The sequence below is a fragment of the Ambystoma mexicanum genome, chromosome 13 (assembly GCF_040938575.1).
Source record: "Ambystoma mexicanum isolate Mex_15411 chromosome 13, UKY_AmexF1_1, whole genome shotgun sequence".
Taxonomy (NCBI): Eukaryota; Metazoa; Chordata; class Amphibia; order Caudata; family Ambystomatidae; genus Ambystoma; species Ambystoma mexicanum.
The window spans coordinates 553,902,846-553,919,467 of NC_090938.1; the positions used below are offsets into that span (position 1 = coordinate 553,902,846).

Consider the following 16,622-nt stretch of genomic DNA (forward strand, 5'->3'; position numbering starts at 1 on the left):
GAGAAAAAGCTTATTCTAAATCTAAATCTAGGATGGGAGCAAGCTGCCACCATCCAATAATAATAATAAGGCAGTGGTGTCTTGTCAAATAAAAAGGGCCTATACTAAAAAGAAATATTGTCAATCCTTATCTTAAAGTTACAAAATAGTGTGGGATAATGTTCATCAGAAAAGAAAGAAGTGTTCACAAAATGAGTCCGGATGGTATAAGGGAGTAGTTTCTTACCTGTAACTCCATTTCTCAAGCGTTGGTATCTTTCATGGATTCACATGCTGTGAATATTCCCAGTCGTCAGGCTGGGAACCTCGGTCATTTTTTACCTTAGCGTTTGGAAAACTTTGACACTTCAGTGTCCTATCAACGTCCTTTTTGGGCGCTTTAGCTACCACCAATAGGACGCAGGGTATAAATAGTCCCGCCCCCGCGGCCTCCCTTCAGATTTTAACCTCCAAAGTGGAGACCACCCGATTTAGGTTTGCATGCAGGGGCAGACGGAGGGCGCATGTGAATCCATGAAAGATACCAACGCTGGAGAAATGGAGTTACAGGCAAAAAACTACTCCCTTCTCCAGCATTGGATCTTTTATGGATTCACATGCTGTGAATAGATTACATAGCAGTATACATCCTGCATGGTGGAGTGCAAATGCAAACCAATATAGAAACAGAATCACATAAATGAGACAAGAATCATACTGTGATTAGGATCAAACAAATACCCCACATCTGCAGGGTTTACCTCACTGAAATAGTCGTTGCAGGACCACCCGTCCCACATGTACACCATGCTGCCTCTCCAGACAGTAATGTTGTGTAAAGGTATGCAGCACCGTCCAGGAGGCCGCTTGGCAGAAGTCTGCCAAAGGAACCCCTGACCACAATGCCGACGACGACGTTGTAGCCCTTGTTGAGTGTGCTCTTGGAATCTTCTGCAAAGGTTTCCCCGCCTTTGCGTGGCAGAGTGAGATAGCAGACGACACCCAACGGGACAGGCCTTGTTTTCAGATTGCCCGTCCTCTGATGGAAGGTCCATAAGCTACAAACAACTTCTTAGACGGTCTAAAGTCCTGCGTACGATTCAAATAGAACTTCAATGCTCTCTTCACATCCAGCGAGTGCAAAGACCGCTCTGCAGGTGTGGAGGCTGAAGCAAAGAACGACGGTAACGTAATAGAAGAGAGTTTATGAAAGGCCGTTGGGTCCACTCCAGGTTGATCCTTACACCATGCACAAAACCTTTTCCATTTACACGCATATGAGGCATTCGTAGAAGGAGCTCTTGCTGCCCTTAGAATGCACCGACAGTCACTAGGAAGCTTTAGGAGTCCAAACTCAGAAGTCAGGAGCCAGGCCGTCAGGCTGAGAGATCCTGGATCGTGGTGCCAGACTGTGCCCTCGCTCTGAGACAACAGGTCTGGCATCACCGCCAACCGAATCGGCTCCGCCGCAGACAGATGAAGGAGATCCAAGAACCATGGTTGTCTGGCCCAGAATGGGGTCGCTAGAATCACATGACATGGGTATCTCTGAATCCGCTGGATTGTCCGTCGAATGAGCAGAAACGGAGGAAAAGCGTAAGCAAACCTGACCGTTCACGGGAACGAGAACGTGTCCCCTAGAGACTCGGGATGAGGCCATCTGCTGGCAAACTCCTTGCACTGCTTGTTCTCCCTCGTTGCTAAGAGGTCCACTGAAGGACGGCCGCACCTTCAGAAGAGCATGGACACCTGCTGCTTCTTCAGCTGCCATTCGTGTAGTTGGCTCCGCTCTCTGCTGAGAGCATCCGCTTGCACATTCAACACTCCTGGTAGATGAAAGGCCACGATGCTGATGTCGTGCAACAGAGCCCAATGCCAGAGGTCTTGTGCCTCTTTGGACAGCACTCTGGAATGCGTGCCCCCCTGTTTCCTGAGGTAAAACATTGTGCTGGTATTGTCCGTCAACACCCTCACCACCGAACCGCGTATGAGAGGTAGAAACAATTTTAGGGCCCGACGCACTGCCCTCAGTTCGAGCACATTGATGTGAAAACGTGATTCCGCCCGAGACCACAGACCCTGGACCTGCGAGTCTCCGAGATGTGCTCCCCATCCTGTCTGAAAGGCATCCATCACTATTGTGAAGCGGAATTCTGGTTCCAGCAACGACATGCCCCGAACCAAGTTGGCCGAGCACTGCCACCATCGAAGCGCTTCCACCAGCTCGCCGTCTATCACCGCCTTGTCGGACCACAATCCCCGACTCTGCATCCATCATTTGGCGAGGAATTCTTGTACCGGCCTCATGAAGAGACGACAGTTTCTCACCAACGGGATGCAAGACGCCAAGGCTCCTAGCAGTGACCAAAGGTTCGGACTGACACCCTTGTACCGAAAACCCTCTTGCCTGAGGGCCTGACGAGCGCCAGCTGAGTTTGAAACTGTGCCCCCAGAAAAACCAAGTCCTTGGAAGGCGTCAGAAAGGACTTCTCGAAGTTGACGGCGAAGCCTAGCTGTTTCAACAGCTGCATGGTAGCGCCGAGACTTTCCTGCGTCTCCCCCAGCGACAAACCGTGTACCAGCCAGTCGTCCAGGTATGGGTAAACATGATGACCTTCTTTTCGGAGCCAGGCCGCCACCGGCACCAGACATTTTGTAAGCGTCCTGGGGGAAGACTTTAATCTGAAAGGAAGCACTCGAAACTGGTAGTGATCTTCTCCCACGAAAAAACGCAGGAATTTGCGGTGTCGTCGACGTATAGGGATATGAAAATATGCGTCCTGCAGATCCAATGAGGCCAGATACTCGCCCGGTTATACAGACCAAACGACCTCCTGAAGCGTGAGCATCTTCAACTTCAGGCGTTCCAGAATCTTGTTCAACGCCCAAAGATCTAGTATGGGCCGCCACTTGCCATAGGGTTTCTTTACCACAAAGTACCGGGAATAAACCCCTGGCCTCTCTCGGCTATCGGAAACCAATTCTATAGCTCCTTTCTACAGCATAAGTAACACCTCTTGTTGAAGAACTTGAAGGTGGGGCTGTATGGTATACACCGGAGGAATGGGTGTAGGGGGACACTTGAACTCCAGGGAGTGGCCCATGCGCACCGTGCCCAACACCCAACGGTCTGTCGTGATCTTGCACCACTCATTCACGTGTGGTGTCAGTCTGCCCCCCCCCCCAGCAGACTTTCTCCATGATAGTCATTGCTGCGGCTTCGCCTGTCTCCCTCTGGAGGAAGAGGCCTGACCCGCTATTTTCATGGATGCCTGAAAGTCTCTACTTTTTTGCGTCGACTGTGCCGACCTCCTATACCACTGAGAGGAGTAGCCAGATCGCCCGTAGCCTTGATCTCTGGGGCAAGCAAATCGGGAATTTCCCGAAGCTCCACGAAAGGGACGGAAGGGACGAAATGAGCACCCACTCTGCAAGGCTCCTAACGACTTGGCAGTCTCAGAGTCTTCTTTCATACCCTTAAGGGTCTCATCGATTTTCTCCCCAAACAACTGCTCCCCCTCGCATGGCATGTCCAGCACTTTGTAGTGCACTTCTGGCCGAAAGTCAGTGCACTTAAGCCACGCTTGTCGACGAAGTACTACGCCGTTGTTGATCTGTTTAAAACCAGATTCCGCCAAGTCCACTGCAATGTTTATACTATGATTGGACGCCTCCTCCCCTTCGAGTACTAACATCATAGCCGCTTTTCGCTGTTCCTCCGGTAGGTGTTCCAGCAGAGGAGCAAACTGATGCCACATCTCACGATCGTAGCGAGCCATGATTGCTAGAGAATTGGCCGCCTTCACCTTCGTCGCTCCCACGGTCAGAACATTCTTACCAAAGGCATCTTTTCTCCTGGCCTTGTTATTGGGAGGGGTGGTACATTTGTGAAACCAAGCACTTCGGTGCCGATTCCAGGGCCTTAAACTTCTTCTCCAGACTCCCTTTGATAGCTGGTTCTGAGAAGGGGCGTCGCATCGTGCACAGGCCCTCCTGCCACATGTGGCCCAGGATTGATACGGAAAATGCTGCTTTTCGTCTCTTGCCCATGTGGTCAAACAGGAAGCACTCCTTCCTCAGGAGCCAACCCAAACTCTGCACATGCTTTAGCCATCATTGCATGAAACGTCCCCACATAGTCGGGGGGAAGGCTGCGCCGGACTACAAGGTGGTTCCAATTCGACGTCCGAAACCACGCCGGGTCTCTCAATGGTGACGACGATGAGCCAGCAGACACAGTCTCCCTAGGCCCATTGTCCGATTCGGAATCCGGTAGCTCACCCTCCTCAGGGTGGGAATGCAGCCGTTCGGGCATCTGTAGGGGTGAAGGCAATTCAGCCGAACCCGTCGACCGCGTAGGAACACCCACAGCATCGACGGTAGGCCCCACCGGAGCCACATGCAGAGGAAGTAATCTGGAATCCAGTTGGCCCAACAGATTTTGTAACGTGGACAGCACCTGGAGCGATAGCATCGCCTGCGGGTTCACCAAAGGGTAACTGGGCGGACCAGCCCCCACACCAACCGATGATGCCGGACCAACACACTGCAGGCCCAGTGCCGATGGATCCACCACCGGATCCCCATCGTCCTCCGTTTCTGATGCAGTCTCCTGCTCTAGAATAGTGTCTGGTAGACGAGATTCAAACGCAGAAGCCTGCCACACCTCCCTCGTCGGTAACAAGTTGCTCGACAACAACATTATCAGGTCTCTTTCTCCTACCGGAGCTGTAGCCATTACGGTCAACGACGGTATCGCAGTTGATAACAGAATTGTCGACGACACGACTACCGTCGATAACGACCTAGTAGGAACTGCAGCTTGCGGAGCAGATATTTCAGGTGATCCCACCTGCTTGGTCCCAATGGACCAATGCTTTGACGACTCTCTACTGGAGGAGGACTTGTGATGCTCCCCTGAAGAGGAGCATCTCGACGAAGAGTCTTTCTTGGCTTTCCCCTGAGGCTCCTTCTCAGGTTTACCTCCAGATCCTCGTGACTGGTCCAAGCAACCATGCTTGGATGAAGACTTCCCTTTAGACAGATGTTTACTTGAAGAGGGGCAACCACTCTCATCGACCACTGGGACAGGCCGGGACTTTTCAGCTGGAGGCTCAGCTGATGCTGACCGGCGATGATCGGCCATGTGGGCTGGTCTCTCCGATACCAAGCTACGCACCGAGCCCACCTCCGCGGAAGGGTAGGTACGTTCATTCAACCAACACACCAACCGCCGATTGCGGTCCTTAAGCGTCTTTTGGGAGAACCCCTTACAGATCTCACAGGATTCACACGAATGATGGGGGTAGAGGCAATAAAGGCAGTCCATATGCCCGTCCCCCTCATACACTTTCTGCAGCCTGCAGGTTGCACAGGGGCGGAACAACTATTTTCCTGAAGACATTTTCGCCAATCGCACCAACATGTGGAGAAATTACAATGAACACGAGGTAATCCCAACACTTTGGATAGGGTTGAAATCTGAAGGGAGGCCGTGGGGGTGGGACTATTTATACCCTACGTCCTATTGGTGGTAGCTAAAGCACCCAAAAAGGATGTTGATAGGACACTGAAGTGTCAAAGTTTTCCATAGGAAAACGCTAAGTTAAAAAATGACCGAGGTTCCCAGCCTGACGACGGGGAATATTCACAGCATGTGAATCGATGAAAGATCCAATGCTGGAGAACTGGGGTTTCCTTTCCCATGTTTTTTTAGCACGGGAAAATTTGTATTTGTATTTGTATTTATTTTATTTATATAGCGCAGACCAGGCCCAAGGGCAACCGGGCGCATATCTTAGTAAAACAATTACATTATATTTACAGGTGAGGGAGCAGTACATTACATATCATCACAATAATCCCGACAAAATGAAACAAGTAGACGTTACAAATCAGGCATCGATCATCAGTGCAAGAAGGGTCCCAGGTGGCCCGTTCCGTAAAGAGGAGCAGTTGTTAGTAGGAAGTAGCTAACCAAAGCTTGGCTTCGTGTTTGAATTGGTTGAAAGAAGGTAGGGTTCTGATCAGGAGTGCTACAGTGTTCCAAAGCTTTGCTGCCAAGACAGGGAAGCTGGCGCCGCCAGCAGATTGAAGCTTGAATCTAGGGATTGCAAGACCTTGGTTATGTGCAGATCTAAGTGCTCGTGCGGGTGTGTATTGAGTGAAGCGCGAGGCTAGGTATGAGGGAGCCTGGTGGCTTACGCATTTGTAGGTGAGGGCCAGTGCTTTCAGGGAGATTCTTTGGGCGACTGAAAGCCAGTTGAGGTTCTTCCTGGTTTCTGAAATGTGGGAGGATCGGGGGATGTTGAGGGCTGCTCTAATGGCATTATTTTGGGTCGTCTGGAGTTTATTAAGATTACCCTGGTTGGTGCCTTGGTACAATGCATTGCAGTAGTCCAATTTGGACATGACCAGGGTCCTGGCCAGGGTGATGCAGTTCTGGGCCGTGAGGAAAGGGCGGCAGGCTGAGATCAATTTGCAGGTGTAAGCAGTCGCAGAGGCCACTGCATTGGTTTGTCTGGTCAATGTCAAGGAAGCGTCCAAGTATGTACCCAGGGTTTTGGTGTCTTTGGATACTTTAATCAGATTGCCATCGATGTTGAAGGAACCGAACAGGTGGCTTAATTTGTTAAGTCTCTGTTGTGTGCCTAAAATGAGAAGCTCGGTCTTGTCATCCTTGAGGCACAGTTCATGCTGGGCCATCCAAGCCTGTATGACAAGGTAAATGTCATTGAGCGCTTTGGAATCAGCAATGTAGTCACCAGTGATGGGAATGAGTATCTGGGTGTCATCAGCGTAGTTAGTGTAGGTGACACCCAGATAGTCAAGCACGTCGAATTAAGGTTTGGTGAAGACATTGTAGAGAGTGGGGGAAACACACGAACCCTGCGGGACTCCACAAGGGACTGGTGTGGGGTCGGCCGATGCGGTGGAAGAAAAAACTCTCATGTGCCTATTGTCGAGGAATGACCTGATCCTGTTGGATGCATTGTCAGAGAAGTGGGCCGCTGACTTCAGATGCCTGCATAGTATTTGGTGATTGACCAAATCAAAGGCAGCTGAAAGATCTGAAAGATCCAGTAAAAGTAGAAGGGCCAATTTACCGTTGTCTTTAAGGTCATCAATTTGAGTTTTGAGGTCAAGTAAGGCTGTTTCAGTCCCGTGCTTAGGTCTGAAGCCAGATTGTCTCGAGCCAAGGAGGTTATTGGTTTCTAAGTAGTTCTGAATCTGCAAATAAGCTGCTCTGTCAAGTATTTTAAGTAAGAACGGTACAGTGGTAATAGGTCTATAGTTAGTTGGTATTTCGGGGTCTAGTGACGTTTTTTTTTAGGAGGGGGATAACCCATGTCCTTTAAGTTGTTAGGTACCGTGCCCGTTAGGAATGAGGAGTTAATGAAGGCGGTTATAAAGGGAGCGAGGTCATGTGCTGCTTCCTTGATTATAGGTGCTGGGTAGGAGTCACCTTGGCAGTTAGAGGGTTTTAAATTGTGAATGATGTTTTCGACCTCAAGAAAAGTGGTGAGTGGGGTGAAACTAAAAGGGGTGTGAGTAAATGAGGCCGTCGGAGTAAAGGAGGGTTTGGTGGGGGGGGTTGGTGAGTAGGGTATTTTGTTTGGCGTTCATTTTAGATTGCAAAGTGGTAATTTTGGTGAGGAGGGCGTTTTGGATGTTATTCCACCATTTACTATCTTTAATGCAGGTGTCAGGCGCAGGGGATGGTGATTCCAATTCTTTAAGGATTTTGAATAATTCCTTAATGTTGGATTCCGCTTGAGTGATGCAATGGTTATAAGTTTCCTTTTTGGCATGTAGAATCGCTTCTTTGTAGTTATGGGTAGTAGTGATGAGGACGATCTTTGTTAAGGTCACATGGGTGACTCTTCCACAGTGATTCAGCCTTGCGTTTTTCTTTGCGTAGAATTCTTAGCTGCGGTGTGAACCAAGAGTTCAGGTCGGCCTGTTGTTTGGCTTTCCGTAGTTTGAGTGGTGCTATATTGTCAATGGCGTTAAGCAGTGTTTGATTGAAGATGTCTACTAGGACTACTGTGGTGGCTACTTGGTGTCGAGAAGGCCCAGGTTGAGGTCACCTAGAAGCAATACCTTCGAGTTGGGTTTGGTATTGACGGTAAGAATAGCCGTGATCTCATCTAAGAAAGAGCCAAGTGGTCCTGGAGGTCTGTAGATAAGGTGGATGGTGGCGGTGTTAGTTGGGGATAAGGTGAGTTTCACAGAGGGATTTTGCGGAATTGAGCTCAATGTTGGGAATGGTTCTGAGTGTAGTGTTATTTCTGTGTATAAATGCGACTCCACCTGATTTAGATGTGGTTTGGCGGTACGCTCTAGTGATAGAGTAACCGCTGGGGATGGCGAGGGCAAGGAGTGGGCCAGAGGCAGCGTGTAGCCAGGTTTCCTTAATGGCTATGAAGTCAAGGTTTTGAGTGGTGATGAGGTCGGAGATGTCCAACGCGTGGGCCGTGATAGATCTGCTGTTGATGAGGGCGCCCTTGAGTTCTTTGGCAGAGAAGGTACATGGTGATGTGGGTGTATTCTGTGTAGTGGAAGTGTTGTGAAAGTGCTGGGTGCTCGCGGCACGAGGGGCACGCAGCAATCTGGATCCCAGTCTGCGATTCCTGACTTGGAGCGTGCACGGTTGATTGGGTATAGGTTTGGTGGCAAAATGTTGGAGCCATAGGGCAGGGTCATTAAGGTAAGGGTTGCTAAGGGGCATAGTGGGAGAGAGTGAGGTGGTGTGTCCGTGGCTAGTATTGGCAGTACTAGGAGTAGGGGGGCAGAGCAATGTGGCAAAGGTGAGCCCTACGATAGAAGCAAGGATTGGGAGGCTGACAGATGGCAGTGGCCGCATATCGTGAGCCAGGTGTCCTAACCGTGCCATGAGCAATCGATGACTCAGGGCAAAGGTTCAGCTAGTCTAGCAAGGTAGGTAGGTACGCGAGCAAATGCAATCAATGACTCAATGCAGAGGTTCAGCTGGTCTGGCAAGGCAAGGTAGGTACATGAGCAGAAGCAATCAATGCAGAGGTTCAGCTAGTCTGGCAGGCAAGGTAGGTACATGAGCAAATGCAGTTTAATGACTCAATGCAGAGGTTCAGCTAGTCTAGCAAGGCAAGCTAAGCTAATTTGGTGGTGCAACAAATTGCGAGCAGTTAGGTTAGCGACAGGCTCTATACAAATGCTGAGCAGAGAGGACGGTGAGCGTAGATAGGAGCCATCAAAGTATGCATTGATTCGTAAGGTAATGTTCGTGCACAGATGTAACTAGGAGTGTGAATACGCTCCTGAGCGAGAAGGGTGAATGTTTTCAGTAGCCAGTCTAGGCGTCAAGAGGGTCAGACAAGAAGGCGTCTGTCAGATTGGGTGCAGCTTTGTTAATGTAGCAGGGAATCTTACCGCGTAACTTTATGTGCTCTCCGTTCAAACGTGTCAGTCGTAGACAGGAATACGAGTAATGGAAGCTGCGGAGCAGTGACCAGCGCCGTAGCGGACCGGTGCGGACAGGGGCAGACAGGAGGGGCCTTTGGCTCACGACTCTCTAGCACAGAACACTCATGGGCTTCTGCAGCATGAGCTAACAGTTAGTTTCTAAAATATCAGGGCCTACTGTGGCCAAGTCTCTTTTACACCCAGTCTCTTGCCTCAGAGGACCGGATGTATTATTAACAACAAACAAAACGTTCCTTTCAGTAATTTTCTCGTCAGGTGATTTCCTTTCACCCGTGGATCTACCTCAACCGGGCTCCGATCCTTTTTGTAACTTTGGCTTCGCTCAGTCGGGTTCACATTTTCCAGTTTCACATAGTTAACCTTGGCTTCTCTCAGTCGGGTTCACATTTGCCAGTTTCACACAGTTCACGTACAAATAAGTATTCGTAATACCTTGCGGGATTCACTTCCCTTAGCTTTTCTAGCCCCAGTCAGGCTTTCTCTTAAATCCCCAGTCAGGCTTTCCACATTTATCGTTCATACCGTGTTCCCCTAAGCCGGGTGCACACGCCTGCTTTACACTGTCACAACTTAGGTAATGGGTTAAGGACTTTTGAGTGTACAAGGGATTTTGGCTAGACCATTGTATGACCACCTTAATTCTGTATGCCGGTCTTTCCTACTGCCACTTGTTAATATATCATTCACAAGAAAAGGGGACCAGCCAGAGTCTTTCAAATGGACTCTCACGTGGCACCGGACCACTATGCAGCTGGTCTTTCCCTCGGTTTTAAAAGTTCAGTAGTACACAAGTTCTTTGTTCATAACAAGTTGCTGTTTGCAACCTTTGCTCATCACCGTCCGGTTTACGATCGGTTCTCCCACCGACTCACCGGCTGTGCTGACCTCCTTGCTGTTTCTTGTCTCTGGAGTCAAGGACGGTACCACGGTAGCAAGCGTGCCTCATTGCCTCAGTTATCGGTGTGGGAGGGTCCTGTGCACAGTTGACATCTGTTACACCACATGTCAGCTGTAGTTCCCAGTCAAATGATTCCTTTCACAGAGGCTTCGCAAGCTTGGGTCGAAAAGGGCAAGGGCACTTCCCTCCTTGTCATCTTTTCTGGTCTCGCCGCCTTTCTTCTCCGCTTGAACTGCAGTCCCGGAATAGCTGCTTCCTCATGCGTTTGTCCTTGCTCAAAGGGGGCTCTTGTGCTTCGCCTTTCATCTCTGTGAGGAAGCTAAAGGGCTGTCAGGTTGGGTAGTTATTGTCTTTTACGGAGTAGGAAAATGGTTGTGTCAGAAAAGGTGCTCGGGGGGTAGAGCTTCTAAGTATCCCATGGGGTAAAATGGGGAAAAGGTGTTAGAAGGAAGGTGGTACCGCGTCTCACCCATCGGTATCCCACTTCCACTCCCCGAAGACCCCTCATCCAGGTGATCGTCCCCCACCCGTCCATTCCCAGGAACTGGATCCAATAGCAATGGCTGTGTCCTGGCCACCTGAATGACAGATCTCCGGGGACTAGAGGGCGAGACACCTTCAGGTTTCTCACACTGCTTAATACTAGTGTGTTCTTGTGTAGGATAGCACTTTTTCCTCCTTTCCCAGGGGATTTTGCCCCACTGGTTCTCTCTGATATTATTCAGTTTCTCATCAATGTTCTCTCTTGGTTCGCAATATTCGTATCTATTTGTTTGCAAGTTAACAGTAATTTTTTCTTGATTTACAATCTTTGCATACATGTGTTTTCAAAGTTAAATCTATTTCATATCGTCTACTCTGACGTGTTGGCTGTGTATGTAATGATTTTCTCTTGATGCACAATCTTTGTATCCATTTAGTTTCAAAGCTAACTCTAGTTCATGTCTTCCACTGTGACAAGTTGGTTGTACAACATGTTGATTCTCTGTAGTCTCCCCACACCACCCGGTTACCTTTTTTCGGGGTGGGGAACACTGTCAGAGGGTATCGGTCCCCTGGTCTCTCCTTCCTGCTGGGTATCACGGACACAGTCTTCTGTCCGGCAGTCAAGTCTTTGCTCTCCCTCCACTTCTCGCAGTGCCACCATGCTTGATTGTACTCTTGGACACCCGGTTCTTCTGGGTTGTTGGTGGTTTTGGCAACGTTCTTCGGTCCACCACAGATTCGTGTCTGTGGTCTCATCATCACCGTTGCTTGGGATCCCATAGTGTCTGTTTCTCGCGTCCCAGGATTGACGTGGCATTGGCGTCCTGAAAAGCTGTTGCAAGCGAGTTTGAAACTCACAGGTTTCTTGCTTCTCTCTCTCGGCCGGTCTAGTGCAGTTTGGGCCTCCCGCAGCCTGCACGTATGATCTTCTCTCTCGTCTTCTGCTTCTCTCACTTCACTGTTTGGTGTCAAATCCATTAACATACTCTCCCCAGTAAAGTGGACGTCCTGATTTAAAGGGATACCACATTTTCTCTCAAGATAATGATATCCCTTTGGAGTTTCTTCATTCTAGTCTAGGTAATTAATATTTTCCTGTGTTTTAACACGTCCCATGTAGGCCATGGAATAGCCAGCCTGAGGAAGTTCCTCATGGAAATAGGTGTCTTGTTTCCCCCAAGTGGGAATCGCTCCCGGTGAGGTTCTACTTGCCTCTATGCCTAGGGAGGGTTTACTGGGGCAGGCTAACCTCCATAGCCTCACAGGAAGGGGCTCCCCCTTGAGGAGAAGGGATGAATTCCCTTGATATAGTTTAAGTGTGCAATGGATATATGCTTGCTATTTCAAATACCCTTCACTAAGTACACAATAGCTTTGCTAGCTTTCATGTAGATGTTCATTCTAGTACCTGTTCTAGACCTTCTAGTTTCCGTTATGTTATGATAACGCTTTTTTACTGGGCCAAATCACCACCATAGTGCTCAGAGTGTCTGGTGTGTATGGAAGTTCTCCTTCAAGCTTCTGTTCTTTGCGAGAACCAGCCCTGTTGCCTTTTGTTTGGCCATTCTGCTCAGATGTCCTATGCCTTTCTTTGTTTTGTACTACCTGCTGCCGATGTACAACCCCTGAGTCTTAGGTTCAGCTAAATTATCCAGTTCAGTTTGTCATCACCACCACCTCTACCTGATTACTTTTTTGCATGTCATTTCCACCTGAGGAGTTTGGTCTATGTGAGAACAGAGGTTGCATGTTAGTCCAGCTCTAGAGGCATTCTACAGCATCTCTCATACAAAGAGCACTGCACCCCCCCCACCCACTGAAGACATCGCAGACCACATCAGCACTCGTTCTTGTTGTCCTCTTCATCATAGAAGACTGGGTAATTCTGTACGAGTAAATGCACTGTGACTTCTCTCTCTAAAGATGCCAGACAGATCACACTCAAAGAGCAAAACAATGGTATCCAGTTAATATGTCGAAAACATTTTGTCACATGACAAAAATGTCGAAAATATTTTCCCGAAAATGTTTTTTTCAAATGTATTATTTTTTAATTTGCATGTTTTTGTTTTGTTTCGTGAGTAAAAAAAAGGGTTAACATTTTTTTTTAAAAAGGAGGTGGGAGTCCCCCCCATTGCAAACAAGAAAATTAAAAAAAAAACATTCGATTTTTTTTTCTTCGGTGAAATGTTTTCGACATTATGGCATTTGAAAAAATGTCATTCGAAATAGTCACTAGGAACCCAAACAATCTAACATTTCGTTTTCGTTAATGGTGGTTTTTCTTTTCCCGTTTCATTCCTTACTCCACTTTTTTGGTTTGCACAGGCCTGTACTATCCACACCAGCTTTTCGCCTCCACTCCTGCTTTGTCTAATGCTCCTTCACTAAGGTTACACCAATGTTTTCTTTTGCTATTTGTTTTGTCCATTCTCCCTCCAAAGAGCTCGGCCTGGTACAGCCTTAAGCTCCTGTCCAGTTTGCAGATATTGCTAAACTGTCACCATTTGGGTACATATTTTGCATACTCTTCCAGTGATTAAAACCAAGAACCAAGATGTGATGAGCAAGAGCAGAAAGCAGCTAATGGGTATCAGGCATCACTTAACCAGGAGCTATTCCTGGGAAACAATGAGTTAGTACACAGCATGCCACACATCAAACTTCCCCATTGGATGCAAACTAACTTTTTGGCAATCATTTATGGTATTTTTAAATGTCTTCGTATAGCATCTTGGTCGAAAGTTGATTGTTAGTCTCATGAGTTTGTGTTTGGAGAATCCCTGATGTAATTGCTCGGGGACTATTTTGATGGTCTTGCCAATGAAGGGTAGGTGTGTGATGGGAAAGTAGTTTGCCAAGTCACCTGGGTCAAGTCTGAGTTGTTTTCATTAGTGTTATTATCTGGCATTTCTTCAGAGTGTTTGGGGGTGGGGGAAGAGTTCTTGTGAAAAAGAAGCATAAATGGTCTGGAGCAGTGACGAATTTTATAAAGGCGGCAAGGAAGATGTCATTTACATAGGAGATGGTTCTAAGAGCGCAGATGAGGGCAGTAATGACTTCCTGGATTCTGGTCTGTTGCGTGATTGGATGTCAGTGATGTCTGATGTGGTTGTAGTGTTGCAGGTCTCCCAAGCTCTTATCGATTGCCATTTATTTTTTGTGTAGATTTAGGCATAAGTCGTATCGGTTTAGACATTGATGCAATGTTTGATGATCTTGGAGACAATCAGTGTAAAAGATAGTTTTGGCCCTGGTGATCGGGTTCCTGCAGGATGTGCATAGTTACCACAGAAGGGCAAAGTCATCTTGTAACAAGAATGTGCAACAAACCTATTGACTGCAGATGGTAGGTTCTTCCCAGAATGGATTGGGTAGGTTTAGTGACTGCAAGGGAGTGGTGTTTAATATGCATTTAGAAGGGTGTGTACTGTCAACGTTTTGTCATTTTGGTGATGGACACTTGAAGGATTAGATTTTTTTATGGACACTAGAAGGATGAGTTTTTTTTCTAGTGCACCCATAGGGAAGTTATGGAAGGAGCAATAACACACGTTGGATGTGCCACAATTATTAGATAGTGAATTAATATCTTGAGGATGTTGTGAATACAAGGCTAAGCATGTTACCTTTGATACAAACGGGTTCTGGGGGGAGCTTTTATTTATTTCTTGGATTCTGGAGTTTATTTCCGATTGTCCTGGTTGCTGGGAGATTGAAATCTCAATGAAAGGTGTTGATGGAGTGTTTGGCAGACATGGGGATGATAAGGATTGTGATTCCATCGAGAAAGAGGCTACAGTATTCTGAGAAGGTTGCTAGCTCAAGTGGAAGGTGGCTGTATTTATGCATGGGAAGTTGCAGGCAGGGTGTTCCATGTAGAGCAGACGTGATGGTTCTGCAAAGATGCGGGGGCATGTGGATTTTCGGATGACAGGGCCCTCCTCTAGTTTTGCTTGTGTGGCCTCTGCTTTATGCTGAATTATGTGTCGGTGATAACATGAATATATCTGGTGGTATGGTAGAAGCAGTTCTCTGTGATGAAGAGGACAACAAAAGGGCGTGTTGATGGGGTCTGAGAGGTATGTATTGTGGAAAGCCTCAGAGTGTGCGCTAATGTGGCTGTATGAATATTTGGGGGTGGCGGGTGGATGATTACTGGTCAGGTGAGTGAGCATGGGTGCCTACTGCATGTTGGATGATTGCGTTCACCAGTGAGGCTAGAAAGAGGTGTGTGTAGAGTGATGGACTGGCTTATCTGGAGTGAGGGTACAGTGGTGCTGGATCTTGGCATTCCAATGGGAATTACCCTTGCCTCCTCCCACTCCTAGCTCTAGACAAGGACCAGTGCCCTCTTTTTTTCTGGTGTTCCAGCCATGTGCTGTTGGTGGTCTCTTGTGCTCTGCGAGGCAGTAAGAAAATGGGGCTGGCTGGTGACATGATCTCTACTCTGGGTGTCAGAACTGCCTTCTTCACTTTATACTAATCTAGGGGTTTGGGTTTTTACATGTATGTGACTGAAAGAGTTAAGTTTGTAACCGAAGAATCCAGTGACCATCTCCTGAGCTGCAGAAGCATTTGACACATCTAATCCAGTAGTCACCCCCCAACCACCACAGTTTGGTCAGAGCAGGCAGGGCCTTGAACATGGATGACTAGCTCTTACACCCCAGCGCCTAGAAATGGATCACCCTGTACAGTCGGCCACATAACTGTACAACATAACTACAACTAACTGTACTCTTTTTCAACTGCACCTGATATAGATTATATATACATACACACATACACAACTAGATGCACCTGCTGTCACAGAATAAGCAAAGCCAGATCCTCACCCTTCTGAGAGATATATGGAGTGCAATCGGGGGCGGATGAAAGCCAAGTAGTCTTCTTTTAGGGTCTTCCCAAAGGACCGGTTGATAAGGGAGAGGAGCTGATCCTGGTCGATCTCTTCGAGCGACTCATGCCTGCGCACACGCTCAGCATTCTTAAACAAGGTACCAGACCCTGAAGCAGGAGACAGAGGGCATTATTTACAGACTTTGCACACAGAACCAGCAGTGTGCATTGGCACACATTATGCATTGGCTCACATTCTTTGCAACTCATGAGTTTCATCTCTTACTCTGTCCACTCATCGTGGCAAAAAAAAATAAAAAATCAAAGCAAACGTCCTGGAGAAGACGCAGAGAATGCTATGTGGTGAAGACTAGTATCCTGCTACCCTGAAGGAAACTTCAGTAAATAAAAATGAATCTAGTTACCCTTTAGCCAATGGCTCCCCTTTGACCTTCCCTGTTCTTCTAATCATATCTTTATACTAAAGTGCACCACTCCAGTCCACGTGGTTAGCAAACAGGTTAGGTTTTCAGGATATCCAACTTGAATCGTCATGAAATAAATTTGCATTCACAGGATCCAAACAGGAAATCATTGATATCTTCGGTGGTCTCCCTGAAAGCCCAATATGTTTGTAGGCTCCAGGGCAAGTGTTGTGCAGCACTGGTTTATCGCCACCGCTCACCTTTCCTTCTGCTCAGTCGCATCTACTCACCCCAAATAAATGGCTCGTGGAGGTGCACATCTTCATTTGAAGGCATGGCTCCGGTATTTATTAGGGTCATATTTGCACACCACAATGATTACACAAACAGACAATGAAAGCTCACACTCCGACAGGCACTGATATTCTGCCATCTCACATTTTAGTGACCTACATTGATAGGGCAACTCAATACAAATGCATTCCACAAAATTGCCAACTTGCAAAATCTTGTAAAACTCACGAAAA

The 16,622-nt window shown here is 47.8% G+C and overlaps 1 protein-coding gene across 1 annotated transcript in view; it reads right to left on the reverse strand.

The window, feature by feature from the left end:
• Positions 1 to 16,622, reverse strand: part of NAGS (N-acetylglutamate synthase) — a 127,237-nt gene that overhangs the window by 33,234 nt on the left and 77,381 nt on the right. Inside the window, exon 5 of the mRNA XM_069634341.1 lies at positions 15,667 to 15,838. Coding sequence (XP_069490442.1) covers positions 15,667 to 15,838 — 172 coding nt within the window. The remainder of the gene's footprint in view (positions 1 to 15,666; positions 15,839 to 16,622) is intronic.